The sequence below is a fragment of the Rhinatrema bivittatum genome, chromosome 13 (assembly GCF_901001135.1).
Source record: "Rhinatrema bivittatum chromosome 13, aRhiBiv1.1, whole genome shotgun sequence".
NCBI classification, from domain to species: Eukaryota; Metazoa; Chordata; class Amphibia; order Gymnophiona; family Rhinatrematidae; genus Rhinatrema; species Rhinatrema bivittatum.
The window spans coordinates 17,592,843-17,612,881 of record NC_042627.1 but is presented as its reverse complement, the minus strand read 5'-3'; the positions used below and the strand labels follow the sequence as shown (position 1 = coordinate 17,612,881).

The following is a 20,039-nucleotide window of genomic DNA, read 5'->3' as shown; positions in this document are numbered from 1 at the left end:
TATCTATATCTTCAGTAATTGTATTCTTTATGATTTCCACCATTTTGCCTGGCACAGATGTCAGACTCACTGATCTGTAGTTTCCTGGATCACTTCTTGATCCCTTTTTAAAAATTGGTATTACATTGGCAACCCTTCAGTGTCTTCAGGCGCTGTATACTGTTTTAATCTCATGGAACCAGACTCTAAAGTCCTCCTTAGTAGGCTCCCCGCCAGTCGGTGAGACGTTCGTATCATTTATAATACTAGCCTCGTGAGTTTGCAGGCAGCCCGTGGCATCCATTTTATCAGCCTCCGTCCCGGGGTCTTCCCTCAAGGCCGCAAAACGTGATCAGCTCGCAAAACGTGATCCGCTCGCTTTCTGCAGCTTAGAATGTCGTCCGTTCTAAAATATCGCTGTTTTAGATAATTTATGTGAAAGCATGGAGGGAGCTAACGCTTCAAGTGTCCATCTTGGAAGGCTGACATCACTTCCCCCCCCCTGTATACTGTTTTAATGATAGTTAAGAACATAAGAAATTGCCAGGCTGGGTCAGACCAAGGGTCCATCAAGCCCATCATCCTGTTTCCAATAGAGGCCAAACCAGGCCACAAGAACCTGGCAATTATCCAAATACTAAGAAGATCCCATGCTACTGATGCAATTAATAGCAGTGGCTATTCCCTAAGTCTTCTTGATTAATAGAAGTTAATGGACTTCTCTTCCAAGAACTTATCCAAACCTTTTTTGAACCCAGCTACACTAACTGCACTAACCACATCCTCCGCAACAAATTCCAGAGCTTAATTGTGTGTTGAGTGAGAGAGAACTTTCTCTGATTTAGTCTTAAATGTGCTACTTGCTAACTTCATGGAATGCCCCCTAGTCCTTCTATTACCCGAAAGTGTAAATAATCAATTCACATCTACTCGTTCAAGACCTCTCATGATCTTAAAGACCTCTATCATATCCCCCCTCGGCCGTTCTAATTTCCAGTTCACCTACAGAGATATACCACCTTAATGTTCAACCAATGCTCAAAAAGATGCGTGAACGTTTACAGAGATGGAGAAACTTACCAGTTTCTTTAGTAGGTAGAATGCACTTACTGAAAATGGTGGAACTCCCAAAGTGGCTGTACCTCCTCCACATGTTGCCGATATGGTTATCCAGATCGGACCTACAGGCTATAAACAGAGAGAGAGCCTTTTTCTTTGGAGAGGGAAAAGAGCAAGATTAGCACTTCGATATCTGATGGGCCCAGCGTCGGAAGGTAGACTACAGTGCCCAGACTTCCAGCATTATAACCTGGTCTCAATGCTCTGACACATTAGAGATTGGGTACAGAATACAGAGTATTTCTCCCCAACATCTTATGTACAGAGCTGGTTGGGGGACTGGTCTCCGGCCTCTATAATACAGTTGAGGTCAGCAGAGAGCCCTTCGCCCAGTAGACATTTTATACTTATTGAATCGGGTCGTAAAGCCTGGCAGTATCTAGGCAAGATAATGAAATTATCCAGAAGAGAGTCGCTTTTACTACCTATATGTGATAACCCCTTTTTTCCACCTGGACAAGGTACCACTGTATTTCAAAGTTGGGCAGCTAATGGGCTAAGATTGCTCTCCCAGTTGATTAACTCTGATACCAATGCACTATATAGTTTTCAAGATTTGCAAGACAGGTACCATCTCCCCAGGACGGTCTTTTATGCCTACCTACAGTTGCGACACTTTCTCAACAGTAGTGCACTCACAAGTATACCAGGGGCTCAAAGAGAATAATTAAACTCTGTCCTGGGAGTAGGCCGGCCGGTACTATACTCTAGCTCCACTTTTTCTAAATTACTGAAACCCTACCGTACTACGACAGGTTTAGAACGGATTGCTGGGAAATGGGAGAGCACACAGGGAGTCAAGATAACGAAACCCCAAATCAAAATGTTTCTTCAGAGGTCTTCACGAATTACTGAAAATACTCAATTAAGAGAATTACAGTTTAAATTCATATGGCAGCTATATGTCACAACTGAAACAGCAGCTAAAATGGGAGTGTGTTCTTCTCCCCTTTGTCTCAAATGTCAAATAGAAGTTGGGAACTACTTCCACAGTTTCTGGGCGTGCCAGTACATGTTAAATTTTTGGACTTCTATAAAAACTTTCTGTTCCAAGGTCTGTGCCATGGATGTCCCGCTGACACCGGAGATATGGCTTCTGGGCTCACATATGTTACCTTTCCCTCGTCCACCAATACACATTGCTTTGTTCATAGATAAAGCAGGAATATTGGCAAAACAATTAATCCTACAACATTGGCTTTCCGACACTGCTCCCAATTTTAATCATTGGATGCAAAAAATGATTAAGTTAGCTACTTTTGAACGTATGACAGCTGAAACACAGACAGTCCAGAAAAAAAAGATGTCTCAGATTTGGGGGTCATTCCTCCAATACCAGGTTAACAGGGAACAGCAGCCCTCCACAATAGATCTCTCATAATTGGTGCTGAGGTTTCAGAGGCAGAGAGAATTGAGTGGATAAATATGGCTACCACATGATGCACCTTTGCATGTATATACGTATGTAAGTAAGACACTTATATATATAACTTATATATATAACTTTTATATAACAGCAAACATATAGTCTAAGTAGACACATACTACAGATTTGTACCTATTAGACAACAACTCCGTTTCTTGTTTCATCAAGTACCTCTGGGAGGGTTGGAAGGAGGGAGGGAAGGGGGTAGTCAAAGGAATAACTTGTTAGAGATTGTTTGTTAGAGATGGATTGTTCCTGTTACTGTTTATACTTAAGTTTAAGTTGATGGATTATATCTTGATTATTCAAGAACTGTCAATAACACTGTTCATTGTTATGCCAGAGCTCTGGTTTTACTCCTGTATTGTTATTATGTAATTAGAAAGTATGATGAGGGGCGAATACCCTATCGATACGGTTCCAGTAGACTCAGTATTTCGCACTGAACATTTCAGATCTGGTGTTTAAAGGTTTTTCTTTCACTATTCTTTAAATGTAAACAAAGGTCTGTATTTATGGAAAAACAATAAAAAGATATACAATTAAAAAAAAAAAAAAAATGACACCAGAATCAGAATATCTTTTTTGTATGATGAGTTGTACAGAGAAATGTCTTAGTTCTGCTCTGTACCCATTGTTAGGAAGTGGGGGGACTCCTGTGGATGCAGGGCATTTGCTTATATTAAGTCCCATCATGGTCATGTGTTCAGTGTGTCATGCATGTGAGCCTCATCTTTTAGGTGTGTCCCGATAGAAAAAAGGCTGAGAACCACTGCTCTACACAGTCATTGGGATTTCCAATTAGGAGGAGCTGTGGTTTTGCAAAGAGATGTGTCTGTAGTGGTTTAGGTAAAGCCAGAATAACAGGAACATAGCATTTCAAGTCTGAATGCACACAGGATCTGTAGACAGTTCTCAGCAGTTTTCGCAAATATGCTGATTGATCTTGGCTTTTTCTCCAGCATTAGTATTTTTGTAGTATTTTAGCTTAGTTCCTAGACATGAGCAGGAGTTTTACTTTTGGCCTGTAGAATTGTACCAGGAACTTTGCCTCGTGTATTAGGTGTAAGACATAATTCAGAAGAACCAAGACTGGCCACCACTTTACAATTATGCTGTGTTGCTGCACATTGCCGGTGCTTGTTCACTGTGAACACTATTGGGGATTAATTCCTACTTTTATAGGCTACAAACCTTCTGTTTTGTGTTAGCCTATTCTGTTATTTTGTTGTAGGATCCTTTCACAGACTACATGAATGCTACAAAATGTTAAAATTAAGATCAAATTGAAGTATAAAATCATGAGGAATGTATACTGCTGAGAGAGTTGTTGAAAGTAAATAAGTAGAATTTTAGAAATGAAGGGAGAGAAGTGTTGGAACCTTAATTGTCTTAAATTGTCTCTTTAAACCAGTGATCGCAGATAGAGATGCAGTTCTATGAAGATAACAATAAGTAAAACTATTGAAAATTTAGTGGGTTTTTAAAATAGGTAGACAGTGTAAATCCTTCAATTGGAAATATGGGGGGCTTGACATAGCATAGGTTACAATGGGTTGCAGTGATCTGTGGAAGATTTGAGGTGTGCAGGAGCATGACCTCTGCTGTTTTTAAGAGCTGTCCCTGACCACGCCTTGTCATTTGCAGTCATGACAGAAACTCCTACCATCGCAGGCACAATGAGAAGCCTCACAAAGAAAGCTACAGGTCTGAGGATTTTGGTCGATGCTACAGCAACAGTTCTTCCTACTCGTCGCGGTCACATCATCCTCGGAGATCAAAGGATAGAGAACAACACCAAAGGAGGAAGAAACGACGCGAACATCGCTGCCGGAAACGCAAAACCAGGTCTTGTAGCAGCTCCTCCTCGGTGAGTAGCATATGGACTAAGTTCCATTTTGGGTTCTAATGTCTCTCATTATTTCAGCTCTAAATGATGCGGGTGAGTACCTTCTATCCTTTTTTTTGTTATCTTGCTGTTGAGTGGGTTAGAGCATATGATCTGGTGATCGGTATGGTTTTCAGAGTATGGATTTGCTCCAAGACTTAGTTAAGGGTATTGTCTTCAAATTATAACAGAGTCTCTTGTCCAAGTACCAGGTGTTACTTTCCTGGCTTGGGACAAACTTTTCCATGGGCTCATAGCAAAGGCCAGGGCAATTTTTGCTCTTCCTACAATAGTTATTACAAGAAAACTTAATTTATCAGGCAGCACTTATGTATGTTCAGGTATTGTATGTCTTGTGTACTTTAATATTGCTGAGTATGACATTCTATTTTTTTTTTTTTTTTTCCTTCCTCTGAACATCCTTGTCTTACCCACAGACACACTAGGGGCTGCTTTACCCAATTCAGTGTGTGTGATGCAAGAGGCAAGATATTTGACATGCTTGTTGCTGGCTGGTTCATAGTTTTTAATATTTCCTCTCTGAAATAAATTCTAGGCCACATTTGTCTCTGTTAGATTTTCTATTTTGTCACCATACTAGTTATTTGTAACGCTACTAGATGTATGTGGGGCTGTACAGATACATAAGAGACAGTCCTTGCTGCATAGATTTTTCAATCTAGTAGAGATGCACAAATAATATCCTAGTATTCACTGAACTGTTAGTCAGAATGAGAGGCCCAAGATCAGGAAAAGTCAGGGGGGTGCAGATTTAAAATCATCTGTTACCTTACTCAAAATTTTTTACACTTTTATCATCTCCCTCTTTCATCTTCCTCTCTTTATACCCTTGGCTTTATTTGCCTAAGCTTGGAGTGAATTCAGCGCTCTGCAGGGTAGAGCAGCAAGGAATCTCTTTTGAAACTTCTTGAAATACACCCGTGTGCAGCTTCATGGACTTGTTCTGGGTTGCTTACCAGCTCTGATAGTTAAGTAGCCCGCTTGGATGTTCAGTGAAACAAAAAGCTATCGGGTCAAAAAATATATATCCTGGGACATCATGCGGGTAGGAACGTCAGGCACTGGTAATGTCCTATGTGATACTTTTGTTAATATGGCAGCCTCCCGCGGAACTGTTAAAGGAATTTAAGAAATTAACACTCAGAAGTAAATATTGACAATTAGTAACAAGTACAGTGCACCCTGGCTTATGTGCTCTTTTGAAATAAATAGTGGTGGTTTCTTTCAATGGTTAGTGAGGGCTGCACCTTCACTGCTTACACACCCTGCACAGGGCAGCACATGGATTGCTGCTGTTCTTCAGGGCAAGAGTGAATTGTAAATATGCTATCGGTCGTTTCTGTGACTTGCAAATTAGTTTATTTTAGGTGACATTCAGAATTTGTTCTAGCGTCATTGCAAGCGTTGCATTCCAAGTTGTTCTGTTTGGTAAACTGAGACTCTTGTACAACTTCAGTAGTGTGACCTTTTGCAAATTTTGAAGGAGATTTATTTACAGGAGAAAAAAGTAGATCTTTTTTTTTTTTACCTTTCTGATACTGAAGTAATTCCAGAAATGGGTCCACATACTGTGTCAGTAGAGAAATGCATGTTAAAATTGTTTCCTGGTTCTGGTGAGCATCTAATTTTACAAAATGCTTCTCGGGACTTTTTTTTTTTTTTTTTTTTTACATAAGCTGTCAAATTTTAGCAGTGGGAAACTGCCCCCTTAAGGTGCATCTCTAATCTGCAAAAATTGCCTGGAAGATTATTGATGATATGGATTTGTCCTGGCTGAAGTTGTTGCTTTGAAGGAAGAAGAGTTCCATTACTGATTTAAAAAAAAAAAAAAAAAAAAGCAGCCGGGGAGGGGGACACTGATCATGAGAGCATTAGTAAGGGACAATGTAGGCCAGAATGCATTGCCCTAGTTGTAACCCCCGTCATAGCAGTGAAGCACTGTTTGTCTGTGTCTAGGATAATTTACATTAATTTTATTAATGCATTGGAATGTGAGACATAATAATTCTTCAGTTGTTCACTCTGCATTGCTGCACTGTCTGACTAGAATCAGTTGAAACTGGACTCCCTTTTAAAATGTAGCCACAGTGGAGTCTCCAGAAATGGTTGGTTGGATTTCTAGTGGAAAGCAATGTTGGTTCCTTTCTGCCGTGGGGTTGGTTTGTCTTCGACATTGCTTCCACCTACTGGTCGTTAGTATTTTAGTCAGTGATTTTCAGAGTCTGAACTTGGGGAGTTTTGGCCAAAGTTCCAGTCATAGAGAACATGTTTTTGTTCCCTTTTTTTTTTAAATTTTGGCTGTATAACATGACTGTTTTTGTTTCAGTTCTACCGAGGAGGCTATTGACCCTGCACCCTTCCAATATAGTGCAGTTTTTATATAAGTGTGTATGAAATGTATGTGCCCCTCCAGGTAGTCTGGCAGAATTGGCCTTTTGCCACATGTTCCTGGATGCCTACCGGTAGCAGAAACCCTGTATGTGTGTGTGTGTGTGGGGTAGGCTGGGAAACTCATTGCAGAGATCCTGTAGCTGGGTCTGCTGCTTTCTCATCAGACGCAGCAGACTCCAGGTGAAATCTGCATGAAGTGACTCATTTAAGAAATCCATTGTTTCTACAAGATATCAGTGTTCTGGACCCTTCTGAAATCTTTTCATGACTAATGGTAATTTTCTAGAATAAGTTGCAATATTTTTGTCCACTGTTCTTCTCTTGTTTAAAAAAAAAAAAATTGTCAGGAAGTTTGGTGGCTGATCTAAATTGGTATTGACCATTCCTAATTTCTAGTTCTAAAAGAGTGATTCTGAGTCTGTGCAAGTCTCTTAGAGCTCTGCTGTTCAGTCATGGCCTGTGGTAAATCCGAGCCAGAGAGGAGCCTCAGGCTCTTAGATCCCGCCCTCCTCCCCAGAGACAGACTTTATTCCTGTTTTCTTAAGGAAAACCTGCTGAAAGGAGAGCTTTCACACATGGCATTGGGGCCCTCTCCCTACACACTCTGATTTAAGGCTCTTCTTTTGGCTCCAAAGTTCCTGTTAAGCCAGTCCTTTATTGTAATCGGTTTATTAGTATGCTACTCTTTTTTTTCATTTGTGTATCATATGTATGACTATTGTACACTGCCCACTGGCCTGTTGGCATTCATGGGATATCAAAACATAATTCCTCTCATTGGAGTATCTTACTGCAACACTTGGCTAATGAGCAGAGCCTTATAGAGGGTGTCTTATAGTAATGTAGGGTAATTCTTACCTTTAGCACTGATGAAGGATCCAGTTTTGCAAAAGATTCTCTTATATGGAGAAGTCTTCATAGTGGGGAGTTGCATCACACTGAGACACGGCAGTTTTAACTATTTCAGCTGTGCTGAAATCACAGTAAAGGGTCTAGAGATGCTCTGGTTAGTAATTGCTTCCCACCTTAATTTTTATTTGTCTCCTCTGCTTCCCATTTTGTGCACTTGTAAAATCAGCTTGTTGCAGGCTAAAGGGGACTGAGCGAGTTGCTGTTCTGCCAGTAATATTCTGTGTCTTGGCGAAGAGCACTAATAAACGTAACAGAAGAGTGTACTGCTTTGTGCTTCTTTGGCACATATAAGGAAGGAGGGGCTAACTCCAAGATCAAAGCAGCAGTTCATGTTTGCTTCATCTAGGTATGCACTGAACACTGTTGCATATTATCATTACCTTAAAATACCTAAAAAGTCTAACCTTGCATATTGAGTTACATTAGAAATCCGTCAGAAAGCGATAGGATCTTCTGATCTCCTTGGAGGTGGTGGAGGTGATGTCATCTCCATGTGAGCGCACTCTGGTCTTAGTCGCAAACCATTTTTGGCTATATTAGAACTGTTCTTTTAAATGGATAATTTTTATAGGTTTTTGGAAGACTGGATACTGCCTTCAGTGCTGAGGGGGAGAACTCCCCTTTATTAATACTTGCTTGCGTCTGCTCTTTTAAGCAGCTGGCTCTCCCATTGGGCAATGACAGCACCACGGCTGCTTCATCCAACACTGTATCTAATGGCGCCATTCTCTTACATACCTAGAGCTGCCTTTTTTATTTTTTTTTTATTTTGCTGTTTTTAAAGTCAGTTTGTCTTGACGTGTCCCTTGCAATATCCCTATCGTTATATATGCTGTGTGCCTTATGACATGCTGGGAACTGGAAAATCGAAAACCACCGCCTCGTCCTCATCACTGCCACCTTTGACTGACAACTCAATCTGCCAATCTGAACTGCCTGCCGTGCCGATTGTTCGGATGGTGTTTCGGGGGGCGGTGCGTACAGAGAAGCCGTCAGAGCAGTAAACGGGAGAGGATTGCGGAAGATGATAAGGATGGTCATCTGGTGTGCCGGACCGGCGATTGGCTTCAAGAGCGATGTACAGCCACCTTTTCGTAAAACTTTACCTCTCTACTTTCTATCCCCATGTTAGATGAGATCTCTCTTTATTGTTCAGGAGGGGCCTCTAGTGCTTTCTGTTCTTAAAAGGGTTGATAAGTAAATTTCTTGGCGCAGACCATAGAACTTTCTCCATTAGAGAGCATAGCAGTGAGACCTACCTTTGAGATTTGATTGATGTAAACTTGGAGGATTTCCCGCCTTTCAGTACCCTGTGATTTATGAACTCACCTGTTCTTTCTTGCAGATGAGATTGTTGGCCATCTCGGAGAGGGCACTTTTGGCAAAGTGGTGGAATGTTTGGATCATGGCAGGTATGCGACTTTTGGATTTGAATTATTTTTACATGTTATACCCAGGAAAACAACTTTTCATTTTGTAGATAATTTTATCTAATCCTTTGGGGATTTTTGCTTTTCAAAAAACTTGACGTAAGAAAAGTCTTGGACATATACATACAAGCAAATAGATTGTCCACCTTAGTAATACATATATAGGACCATTTCACATGTCATAAAAGTAAACAAAAGATTTGCATCATTGCATGCTACATTAATTGACCCCCCCCCCACTTCCCAATCTGCCATCTTCCCAATCAGTAAAGAGATTTTTATATGATCGTCTAGTCCTTGTTACCAGGTGTGTGCTAGACTGGACAAAACAAAACTGGTTGTGGAAACCTTGAATAGGTTATGTTAGAGTTTCACACTTAGGGGTAGATTTTTAAAACACACATGCTCATCTGGGGGGGGGGGGCTAGATTTGGCCAATTTACGCACGACGACGAGATCAGGCCTCCCCCCCCCGTTCCCTCCCAGTCTGCTCTAATTAAGGACGAACTGGGAGGGAACTTTCCTACCCCCCCCGACCCCTTAACACGACCTACTTTATTTCAGAACTTACGCCAACTGGCAGGCTGCCGGACCGCTCCTTTTGTGAGACCCGGCTCTTGTAACAGGGATTACGCGTGCGGCCGGGCCCCTTCTAAAATGTGTGCAGGGCGCAAGGCCCAGCCACGCACGTAACCCCCGGATTTTATGCTCGGGGGGTTTGAAAATTTGGCCATTAATGAAGAATTCCCCAGTTTTACAGTCTGTTGTCCAAACCAGGTACCTTAAGATTTGAACTTCTAACTTTGTGGCGCCAAACCAGGATCTGTCGTGCAGAATTGAAACTGAGCTTTTAGAAGAATCATATCTACATTTGCCTGGTTGTTTATATCCATTCTCTTATCTCTCACCTCACCTCCCCTGTCATGCTTTTTGCTTTTTTTTTTTGAAAGAAATGGCCCGTCTTCTCTTTTTTCCTCCATACTCATTGCTTGTTCGTCTGACCCCATTCTCTCCAGGCTCCTCAGTTCTGTCTACCTTGTAATCATCTCCTCTCATCTCACATCATCAATTGATCACTTGCTACTTCTGTCCCCTCTTCCTTCAGACATGCTCCAATTGACTCTGTTCAGCGAGCAGGTCATTCTTATCTGTGCACTTCACCACCACCACCATTTTCTGACTCTGCTTTCCATCTTGTGGTGTCGCACACCTAAAATAGACTTCCCGAGTTCATGTCATGCTCCTTCTCTGGCCTCATTCAAATCCATTCTAAATGCTCACCTTTTTGAGACTGCTTTTAACACATATCTACATGCTATGATCTTGCTGCTCCTTAAAAAACCATCTTTGCTGGATCTTACCAGTTCTTCTGAATATCATCCCATCTCCCTCCTCTCTTCTGTTCTGGATCCATTTCCGTCTGGCTTTCGCCTTCTACATTTCATAAAGACTGCTCTTTTCAGAGTCTCCAGTGGCCTCTTTGTGGTTAAAATCCTTTCTTCGATCCTCCTCCTCAACCTGCTGCTACTTTTGACATTGTTGATCACGGTCTACTCTTTGATATGCTGTATTTGATTGGATTTTTGGAACTCTGGTCTGTCTTGGTTTTCTTACCTCTCCCATTGTACGTTTGCTGTATTTTCTGGTGCTTCTTCCTTTACAGCTATTCCACTATCGGTCAGTATACCTCAAGGCTGCCCTAGGCGGTCTTCTGATTCCTCTCTACATGTCTTTCCTCGGTGCTCTGATCTCTTTCCATGTCTTTGAATACTAATTCTTTGCTGATGATACCTAGATATAACTCTCTATGCCAGAAATTTCACTGGGAATCCAGTCCCAAATATCAGTCTGCTTGTCTGACATTGCTGTCTAGATGTGCCACTGCCACCTTAAACTTAACATGGCCAAGGCAGGACTTCTTGTCTTTCCTCCTAAACTTGTTTCCTTTCTTCTTTCCTTTTCTATTTGTGTGGCTGGCACTCTCATCATACTGGTTCCCTTGCCCATGCTCTTGGGTTATCTTTGATGCCTCTCTCCCCTTCTGTATGCACATCCAAAACACTACTAAAGCATTTCATTTCCTGTTCATACCCCAGATTAGTCCAGACAGATGGGTTTTTCATCCCTACAGATGGAGGCAGAGAATAAAAGATTTTCAGGCACTGCTACTTACCTGAGAGTGCCACCTGCAGTGCCTCAGTATTTCTCTGTCTCCAGCAGATGGTAGAGGTGCAAACCTGCAGTCTAAACTTAGTTAAAAAAAAAAAAAAAAAGAGGCATAAAATAGACTTGGGAAAAAGAGGGAAGAAGCGAAGACATGCTCCCACAGGTGTAGGGTTCCTTCATGGGCTGTCTCTTTGGTTGAGCAGGGCGAGCGGGGGATGGAAATACCCAGCCAGGCTTGACCCTTGATTTCCAGGGGGAGGGAAAGCCAGTGGTCCTAGTTCCCTCACTGCCCCTAAGGCCTTCTCACCCACCCTGGTTGTCTGCACAGCCCAGGAGCACCCAGAAGCTGGAAAGTACAACCTTCCCTTTGTTTCTCTGGGGTGCTCAGGGACTGTATCTTTTTATTTTTATTTTGTTTTTAAGTGTGCTGTCGACCTTTTTCTCTGCAGCGGTAGTCAGCGGTCAGCTCACGTTGGGGTGAGAAGGGAGGTGCACGTGGCTCATGCAATTTCAGTACTCTGGGCCAGGACAGCTTGGTAGCAGCAGCAAAACAGAGAGCTCAGCAGGTGAACGCTGCATTCGTTCTGCAGGTCCAGCCCAGGAGACCCCAGGGGGGTTGAAGGAGACGGTGGCCATTTTGTCTCCATGTGGCAGGAGACCTGCCATGGATGAGGGAGTACAGGGATTCCTCTCCACAGCTTTCTGCAGTACAGCAAGAGTCTGGAGAAGGTAGAGAGGTGGCAGCGGAACCAGGGCAAGATCTGAACAGTGAGCACGGCAGATTTTCCATGGATTTTATTTTTGTTGCTGCATGAAGCCTACCTCACCAAGAAGGAAGCGGGTAAGCAGTCAGCCACCCAGAAGTCCCAGAGCATGGCTAAGAAGCTTCAAGCTGAGGTGCCTCCCAGGGTGGGGGTGGGTATTCTTCAACTGTTAGGCCTGGGATGATCAGGAGTGGAGGAGAACTCTGAAGAATCGAAAGGAGATGATTCTCAGGAGGATCCGAGCATTGACCAGGGTGTGCTGATCAGGGTGTGGATCCTGCTGTCCCAGTGGGTAGTAACCTGGATGCAGAGGACGTTCCTCTCGTGGAAGGGAATTACCCTAGGATGGTGAGATTTTCGTAAGGAGGAGTTGCAGCTTCTCATCCCCAGGTTCTGGAAGAGCTGGGAATCAAGGTGGTGCAGGAGGATTCAGACAACGAGGGAGTAAACCCGGTGTTAGACGGACTGCATGGTCCATGAAAGGCTTTCCCTTTGCTGAAGAAGATGAAGAAGCTGATTGAGTACTGAAAGTGGCCAGTGCTATGGCCAGGTTGTATCCCTTGCCGGAGGACACTTTGAAGCTTTGGAAGCTGCCAAAGCTGGATTTGGCGTGATGAAGAAGACTACCATCCTTGTGGCAGGGTCGGTGGTATTGAAAGATGCCAGGACTGGAAGCTAGCGATCTTGCTAAGGGAGGCTATTTGAGGTCTCTGCTCTGAGTCTTAGAGCTATGGTCTGTGCTAGCCTAAAACAGAGCTTGTTTGTGCTGGGTGCAGAAGGCGCAGGAGAAGATATTGGGGGCCTCTGCTGATTTTAGTCAGGAAACTCTTTTAGAGGTGGGGATGGCCTATGTGGCAGATGCCCTGTATGATATGGTTCAGATTTTGACCAGGAATATGGTGTCCACGGTAGCTGCTTGAAGGCTCCTATGGTTGCCTAATTGGGCGGCGGACATGTGGTCAAAAGAACAGCTTTGCAATCTCCCTTCAAAGGGAAGTTGTTGTTTGGGAAGGATTTGGAGAAGCTGATGAAGCATTTGGTGGATTCTAAAGGGAATAGACTGCCCGCAGGTAAGAGAGGGAGTAGGAAGACCTTTCCACCGTATGTCCGCTTTTGTGAGATGAGAATTCGATCCAACAGAGGTTCATCTGCATCCACGCAGAAGCAGGGTCTGGGAAGGCATCAGTCCTTTTGGGGGACCCAGAGACCAGCCAGAGATATCTCCAGACAGGGGTTCCAGAGGTGAAAAATCCATCCAAGGAATGTGAGCTGATCCACTACTCCCTGGAAGCTGTCGGAAGAAGGTTGCCCCGTTTTTATGAGGAGTGGACCAGAGTCACTTCCGATCAGTAGGTTCTGGAAGTAATGAGGGATGGCTGTGTTTTAGAATTTTCACACCCCCATCAAGGAGGACTTTGTGGTATCCTGTTGTGCTTTGCAGGCGGTGGTGCAGGACACCCTTCTAAGACTGCAGTGCTTTGAAGCCATCATCCCGGTTCCGCAGGAGGAACATGGTCAAGGAAGGTATTCTGTGTGCTTTGTGGTACCCAAGAAGGAGGGCTCCTTTTGGCCCATTTTAGATCTGCAAAAGGTCAATGTGGCCTTCTGGGTGCCACGTTTTCATATGGAGATGTTGCGGATGGTGATTGCAGCAGTACGCAAGGGGAAGTTTCTTGCCTCCTTGGATCTAATGAAGGCATATCTTCACATTCCCACCCAGCAGACCATCAAAGATTTCTATGCAACGCAATGCTAAGAGAGCATTTTCCCTTTGGGCTAGCTACTGCGCCAAGAACATTTGTGAAGTTGATGGTGGAGGTTGCAGTAGCCCTCAGAAGGGAAGGGATACTGGTTCATCCATACCTGGACGATTAGCTCATTTGGGCAAAATTGGAGGTGGAGTATCACTGTTCCATTTGGCATGTGATGGAGTGTCTAAGGTCCCTGGGCTGGGTGATGAACCTAGCAAAGAGCCATCTGGAGCCATCCCAGTTATTGGATTAATCTGGGAGCGTGGTTTGACACCCAGTTAGGCAGGGTTTTTCATACTCCAGAGAAGGGTGGTCAAGTTGCAGTCACAAGTGGTTCAACTGTGGGATCTCGTGGTCCCCAAGATCTGGGATTATTTACAAGTACTAGGTTTCATGGCCTCTACACTGGAGTTGGTGCCATGGGCCTTTGCTCACATGCAACCTCTTCAGAAGGCGCTCCTGTCCTGTTGGAATCTGTTGTCGGAGGAGTTTCAGCCACTGTTACCGTTCCAAGAGGAAGCCAGATCCAGTCTTTCATGGTGACTGTCATGTCCCAATTTGGAGAAAGGAGTAGATCTAGAAGTTCCAGACTGGGTAGTTGTGACCACAGATGTGAGCCATAGTGGTTGGGGAGTGGAATGTCAAGGATCTACAGCCCAAGGACAGTGGTCGCTGGTGGAGACGTTCTGGTCAGTCAACAGTCTGGAAACGAGAGCGGTGCAGGGATGTGCAGTGCGTGTGTTCTCTGATGATATGACAGCGGTTGTCTTTATTAATCAACGGGGCAGAACGAAGAGTTGTTTGGTGGCTCAGGAGGTTCAGGAACTTTTTGCCTGGGTGGAGCTTCATCTAGCAGCACTAGCAGTTTCGCACATGGCAAGTGTAGACAATGTACAGGCGGACTATCTCAGCAGACAACAGCTGGACCTAGGAGAATGGAAGCTGTTAGCTGAGGCCTTTGCCCTCATCCAGCACAGGTGGGGCAAGCCCCAGTTCGATCTCATAGCAATGCAGAAGAATGTCAAGATGAGCAGGTTTTTCAGCTGCTGGAGGGAATTTGGCTCCGCAGGGATCAATGCTCTGGTTCAGCCATGGCCAGTGAGACTTCTGCTGTTAAGGAAGGACAGAGCGGATAGGAAAGGTGAAGGCGTGGCCCTTTACATCAGAAACAATATCCAAGCATCTGAGTTGCAAGGAAGATGGGGCAATGAAGAAGCACTATGGGCCAACCTAAAAAAAGATGGGACATCCATTTTTATTGGAGTGGTTTACAGGCCTCCAAACCAAAAGGAAGAGCTGGACAGAGATCTGGTTGAAGACATCCAAAAGATGGGAAAGAAGGGAGAAGTGGTGATTGTTGGCGACTTTAATTTGCCGGATGTAGACTGGAGAATCCCATCTGCAGAATCTTAACAATAGTAGAGAAATAGTGGATGCTCTGCACGGAGCTTTGTTCAAACAAATGGTAATGGAACCCACAAGAGAGGGAGCTATACTCTATTTAGTGCTCACTAATGCAGATAATGTCTCTGATGTGCAGGTGGGCACCCATCTCAGCACCAGTGATCATCAAACAGTATGGTTTAATATCACATAAAGGATATGGAAAAGAAGCACATGAACCCGAGTTTTGCAGTTCAAAAACAAGGACTTTGATAAAATGGGGAATTACCTGGAGGAAGAACTAGTAGGCTGGGAGAACGAGAGAGATGTGGAACAACAGTGGACCAAACTAAAAGGAGCAATTACCAAGGCAACTAATCTATATGTTAGAAAAGTAAAGAAAAGCAAAAGAAAAATGAAACTTATCTGGTTCTCCAAGGAGGTGGCTGACAAAATAAAGGCTAAAAGAACAGCGTTCAAGAAATATAAAGGATCCCAAAAGGAGGACACAAAGAAGAATATCTGGTAGCACTGAGGGAGACAAAGAAAGTAATCAAGACGGCAAAAAGTCAAGCGGAAGAAAGGATTGCCAAAGAGATTAAGAGAGGTGACAAAACATTTTTCAGATACATCAGTGAAAGGAGAGAGGTTCAAAGTGTTATAGTGAAATTGAAAGGTGAAAAGGATCAATGTGTGGAGAGAGACGAAGAAATAGCAGAAATATTAAACAAATACTTCAGTTCTGTGTTCACTAAAGAAGACCCTGGAGAAGGACCGTTGCTAGTTAACAAACTAGAGGGGAATGGAGTAGATGTTACTCCATTTACAGCAGAGAATCTATGGGAAGAGCTGAGGAAACTGAAAGTGGACAAAGCCATGGGGCCTGATGAGGTTCATCCCAGGATACTGAGGGAGCTCAGAGATGTGCTGGCGGGTTCGCTGTGTGACCTGTTCAATAGATCCCTAGAAACGGGAGTGGTACCGAGTGACTGGAGAAGAGCGGTGGTGATCCCGCTTCACAAGAGTGGAAACAGAGAAGAGGCTGGTAATTACAGACCGGTTAGCCTCACCTCAGTGGTGGGAAAAGTAATGGAGTCGCTGTTAAAAGAAGGAATAGTGAGCTATCTACAGTTGAAAGAATTGCTGGACCAGAGGCAGCATGGATTCACCAGGGGAAGATCCTGTCAGACAAATCTGATAGAATTTTTTGACTGGGTAACCAAGGAATTGGATCAAGGAAGAGCGCTCAATGTCATCTACTTGGATTTCAGCAAAGCTTTTGATACGGTTCTGCACAGGAGACTGGTGAATAAAATAAGAAGCTTAGGAGTGAGTGCCAAGGTGGTGACCTGGATTGCAAACTGGTTGACGGACAGAAGACAATGTGTGATGGTAAATGGAACTTACTCTGAAGAGAGAGCAGTGTTGAGCGGAGTGCCGCAAGGGTCGGTGTTGGGGACCGGTCCTGTTCAATATCTTTGTGAGCGACATTGCGGACAGGATAGAAGGTAAGGTTTGTCTTTTTGCGGATGACACTAAGATCTGCAACAGAGTGGACATGCCGGAAGGAGTGGAGAGAATGAGACTGGATTTAAGGAAACTGGAAGAGTGGTCAAAGATATGGCAGCTGAGATTCAATGCCAAGAAGTGCAGAGTCATGCATATGGGATGTGGAAATCCGGAAGAACTATATTCGATGGGGGGAGAAAGGCTGATGTGCACGGGGCAGGAGAGTGACCTTGGGGTGATAGTGTCCTAATGATCTGAAGTTGGCGAAACAATGTGACAAGACGATAGCTAAAGCCAGAAGAATGCTGGGCTGCATAGAGAGAGGAATATCGAGTAAGAAAAGGGAAGTGATTATCTCCTTGTACAGGTCCTTGGTGAGGCCTCACCTGGAGTACTTTGTTCAGTTCTGGAGACCGTATCTCCGAAGGGACAGACAGGATGGAGGCGGTCCAGAGAAGGGCAACCAAAAAGGTGGAGGGTCTTCATCGAATGACTTATGAGGAGAGATTGAAGAATCTAAATATGTGCACCCTGGAGGAAAGGAGGAGTAGGGGTGATATGATACAGACTTTCAGATACTTGAAAGGTTTTAATGATCCAAAGACAACGACAAACCTTTTCCGTTGCAAAAAAATCAGCAGAACCAGGGGTCACGATTTAAAACTCCAGGGAGGAAGACTCAGAACCAATGTCAGGAAGTATTTCTTCACGGAGAGGGTGGTGGATGCCTAGAACGCCCTTCCGGAGGAAGTGGTGAAGAGCAAAACTGTGAAGGATTTCAAAGGGCGTGGGATAAATACTGTGGATCCATAAAGTCTAAAGGATGTGAATGAAGAGAAGAGGCATGGGGGTGGCTTGAGGGAATGATGGCTACTACCTGGAGATGAATATCCTTATTCAATAATGCGACTCCAACATTGCTCTATGCTTCAACGGCAAGAGGAAATGTGGGAAAAAAGGATTTGCAACCACATAAAAGCAGGGGAGTAGCTTGCTTGTTACGGCAGTTACTACCCCAAACCAAAAAATACCAGATACTTCACTTTCAAAGCAAATCCAGCATAGCTCTCTGCATCAACGGCGGGGAAGAAGTTTGACACTTCACGCATATCCAGCATAGCTCTCTGCATCAACGGCGGGGAAGAAGTTTGACACTTCACACACATCCAGCATAGCTCTCTGCTTCAACGGCAGGGGAGCAGTACTGATACTTCACTTTCAATGCATAGCCAGCATGGCTCTCTGCTTCAACGGCAGGGGGGATGAAGAAAGGTGGATCTATATTCAGGCAACAATAAACAAGGACTGAATTACACAGTCTGAATAAACAGATAAGCATGGGTGCAGCTTGTTTATTGTGGTGGTTAATACCCCAAACTAAATTAAGCTATTTCACTTAGATGCAGTTCCAACACTGCTCTCTACATTAATGGCGGGGGTGGAAGGGTGATAGAATAAAAAAAGATTACTAAGAGCCAACAGAAACAGATAAGTATGTGAGAGAAAAAAAGTGTGAAAGCTTGCTGGGCAGACTGGTTGGGCCGTTTGGTCTTCTTCTGCCGTCATTTCTATGTTTCTATGTGTTTCCCCCATGGCCGCTCGTAGTTTGAGAGTGTTATGGTGCATCAAGCAGCATCTGGAAAGACTTGTCCTGGTAGCGCCAGAGTGGCCACATCATCTGTGGTTTGCAGATCTAGTTCAGCTGGTGATAGATTGGCCTGTCCGGTTTATCCACCTGAGGAAATTGTGGCATCAGGGACCTTTCTTTTCGGAACAAGCAGATTGCTTCTGTCTAATGGCTTGGCTTTTGAGAGGCGACGCTTCTGCTTAAAGGGATATTCGGAGCCGGTGATTACTACTCTTCAGGTTAGAAAATCATCTGCTACTTTAGCTTATATCAGAGATTGGAGAGTGTTTGAGTCTGGGTGTGGGGGATCATGATGCTGACCATTTGCAGGTGAACGTTGACCAGGTCTTGGCCTGTTTGCAGGATAGCTTGTCAAAAGGTTTAGCCTATAATTCTCTCTGAGTCCAGGTGGCGGCCTTGGGCTGTTTCAGAGGGAGGTTGCAAGGACAACCGCTAGCATCTCAACCGGACATAGTATGTTTTCTTAAAGGAGCAAAATATTTGCATCCTCTGGTCCGTGGATTTTGTCCAGCTTGGAATCTTAATTTGGTTCTTCGAATATTGCGTGGACCTCCTTTTGAACTAATTAGAAGCACTTCTTTGAAGTACCTTACCCTAAAGATGGTGCTTCTTGTGGAGATATTTTTCAGCGAGACAAATTTCGGAGCTTCAATCTTATCGTGCAGAGATCCTGTTTTGCGGATTTCTGATGGAGTTTTTTTGCATGTGGCGCCTTCTTTTTTTTCCCCAGAGTCATGTCTGCGTTTCATCTTAGATGGTGGAATTGCCAGGCTTTCTACGCTTGACATCTGATTCTCTCCATGCAAGGGATCTTCACCTTTTGGACGTGCAACAGGTGCTATTATGGTATCTCAAGCTGACAAATGACTTTTGGAGATTGGACCATCCCTTTGTTTTATTCAGTGGAACAAAGAAGGGTTGCATAGCAGCTAAGAGCATGATTCTAAGATGGTTGAAGGAGGCAATTGTTTCAGCCTATGTTTGTAAAGGTCGGTCGATTTCCTGAGGGATTGCAAGCACATTCTATGAGGGCGCAGGCAGCCTCCTGGGTGGAGTGTCAATTAGTTTCTCTGCAGGAGATTTGTCGAGCAGCGACTTGGTCCTCGTTACACCCTTACTAAACATTACCGTTTGGATGTCAGGGCTCTGGAGGAGGCTTTGTTTGAAATTGTTTTACATGCGGGTTTGAAGGTTCCTACCCAGTGTAGAGAGGCTTTGGTACATTCCACTTGGCTGGACTGATCTGTGGTATTCCAGGAATGAAAATTAGCAGGTAAGAGCCAATTTTCCTTTCTTAATCTTACATTGTTAAAATGTGTTCCTTTCTGCCAAAAAGATGAAAAAGAAGGTAGGAGAGTTAAAATGTATAGCACCAAATAAAGAAGTAGCCATAATTGGCATGTCAGAGACCTGGTAGAAGGAGGATAACCAAGAGGATAGTAATACCAGGGTACAAATTAAATTGCTATGATAGTGTCTCAAATTGTTGAGAGGAGGGGAGAGGGGTTATATGTTAAGGATGGCATAGAGTCAAACAGGATAAAGGTCCTGCATGAGACTAAATGCACTGTAGAATCCTTATGGATAGAAATTTCATGTGATGGTGAAGAGTATAGTGGTGGGGGTTCACCACCATCCATCTGGCAAAGATG

General features: G+C 43.9%; 1 protein-coding gene across 3 annotated transcripts in view; it reads left to right on the top strand.

Annotated features, from left to right (window-relative positions):
* Positions 1 to 20,039, top strand: part of CLK3 (CDC like kinase 3) — a 61,192-nt gene that overhangs the window by 18,118 nt on the left and 23,035 nt on the right. For all 3 annotated transcript variants that reach the window (XM_029574488.1, XM_029574489.1, XM_029574487.1), the window contains exons 3-5: positions 4,172 to 4,394; positions 8,721 to 8,814; positions 9,082 to 9,148. In XM_029574488.1, the coding sequence (XP_029430348.1) occupies positions 4,172 to 4,394; positions 8,721 to 8,814; positions 9,082 to 9,148 (384 nt within the window). The remainder of the gene's footprint in view (positions 1 to 4,171; positions 4,395 to 8,720; positions 8,815 to 9,081; positions 9,149 to 20,039) is intronic.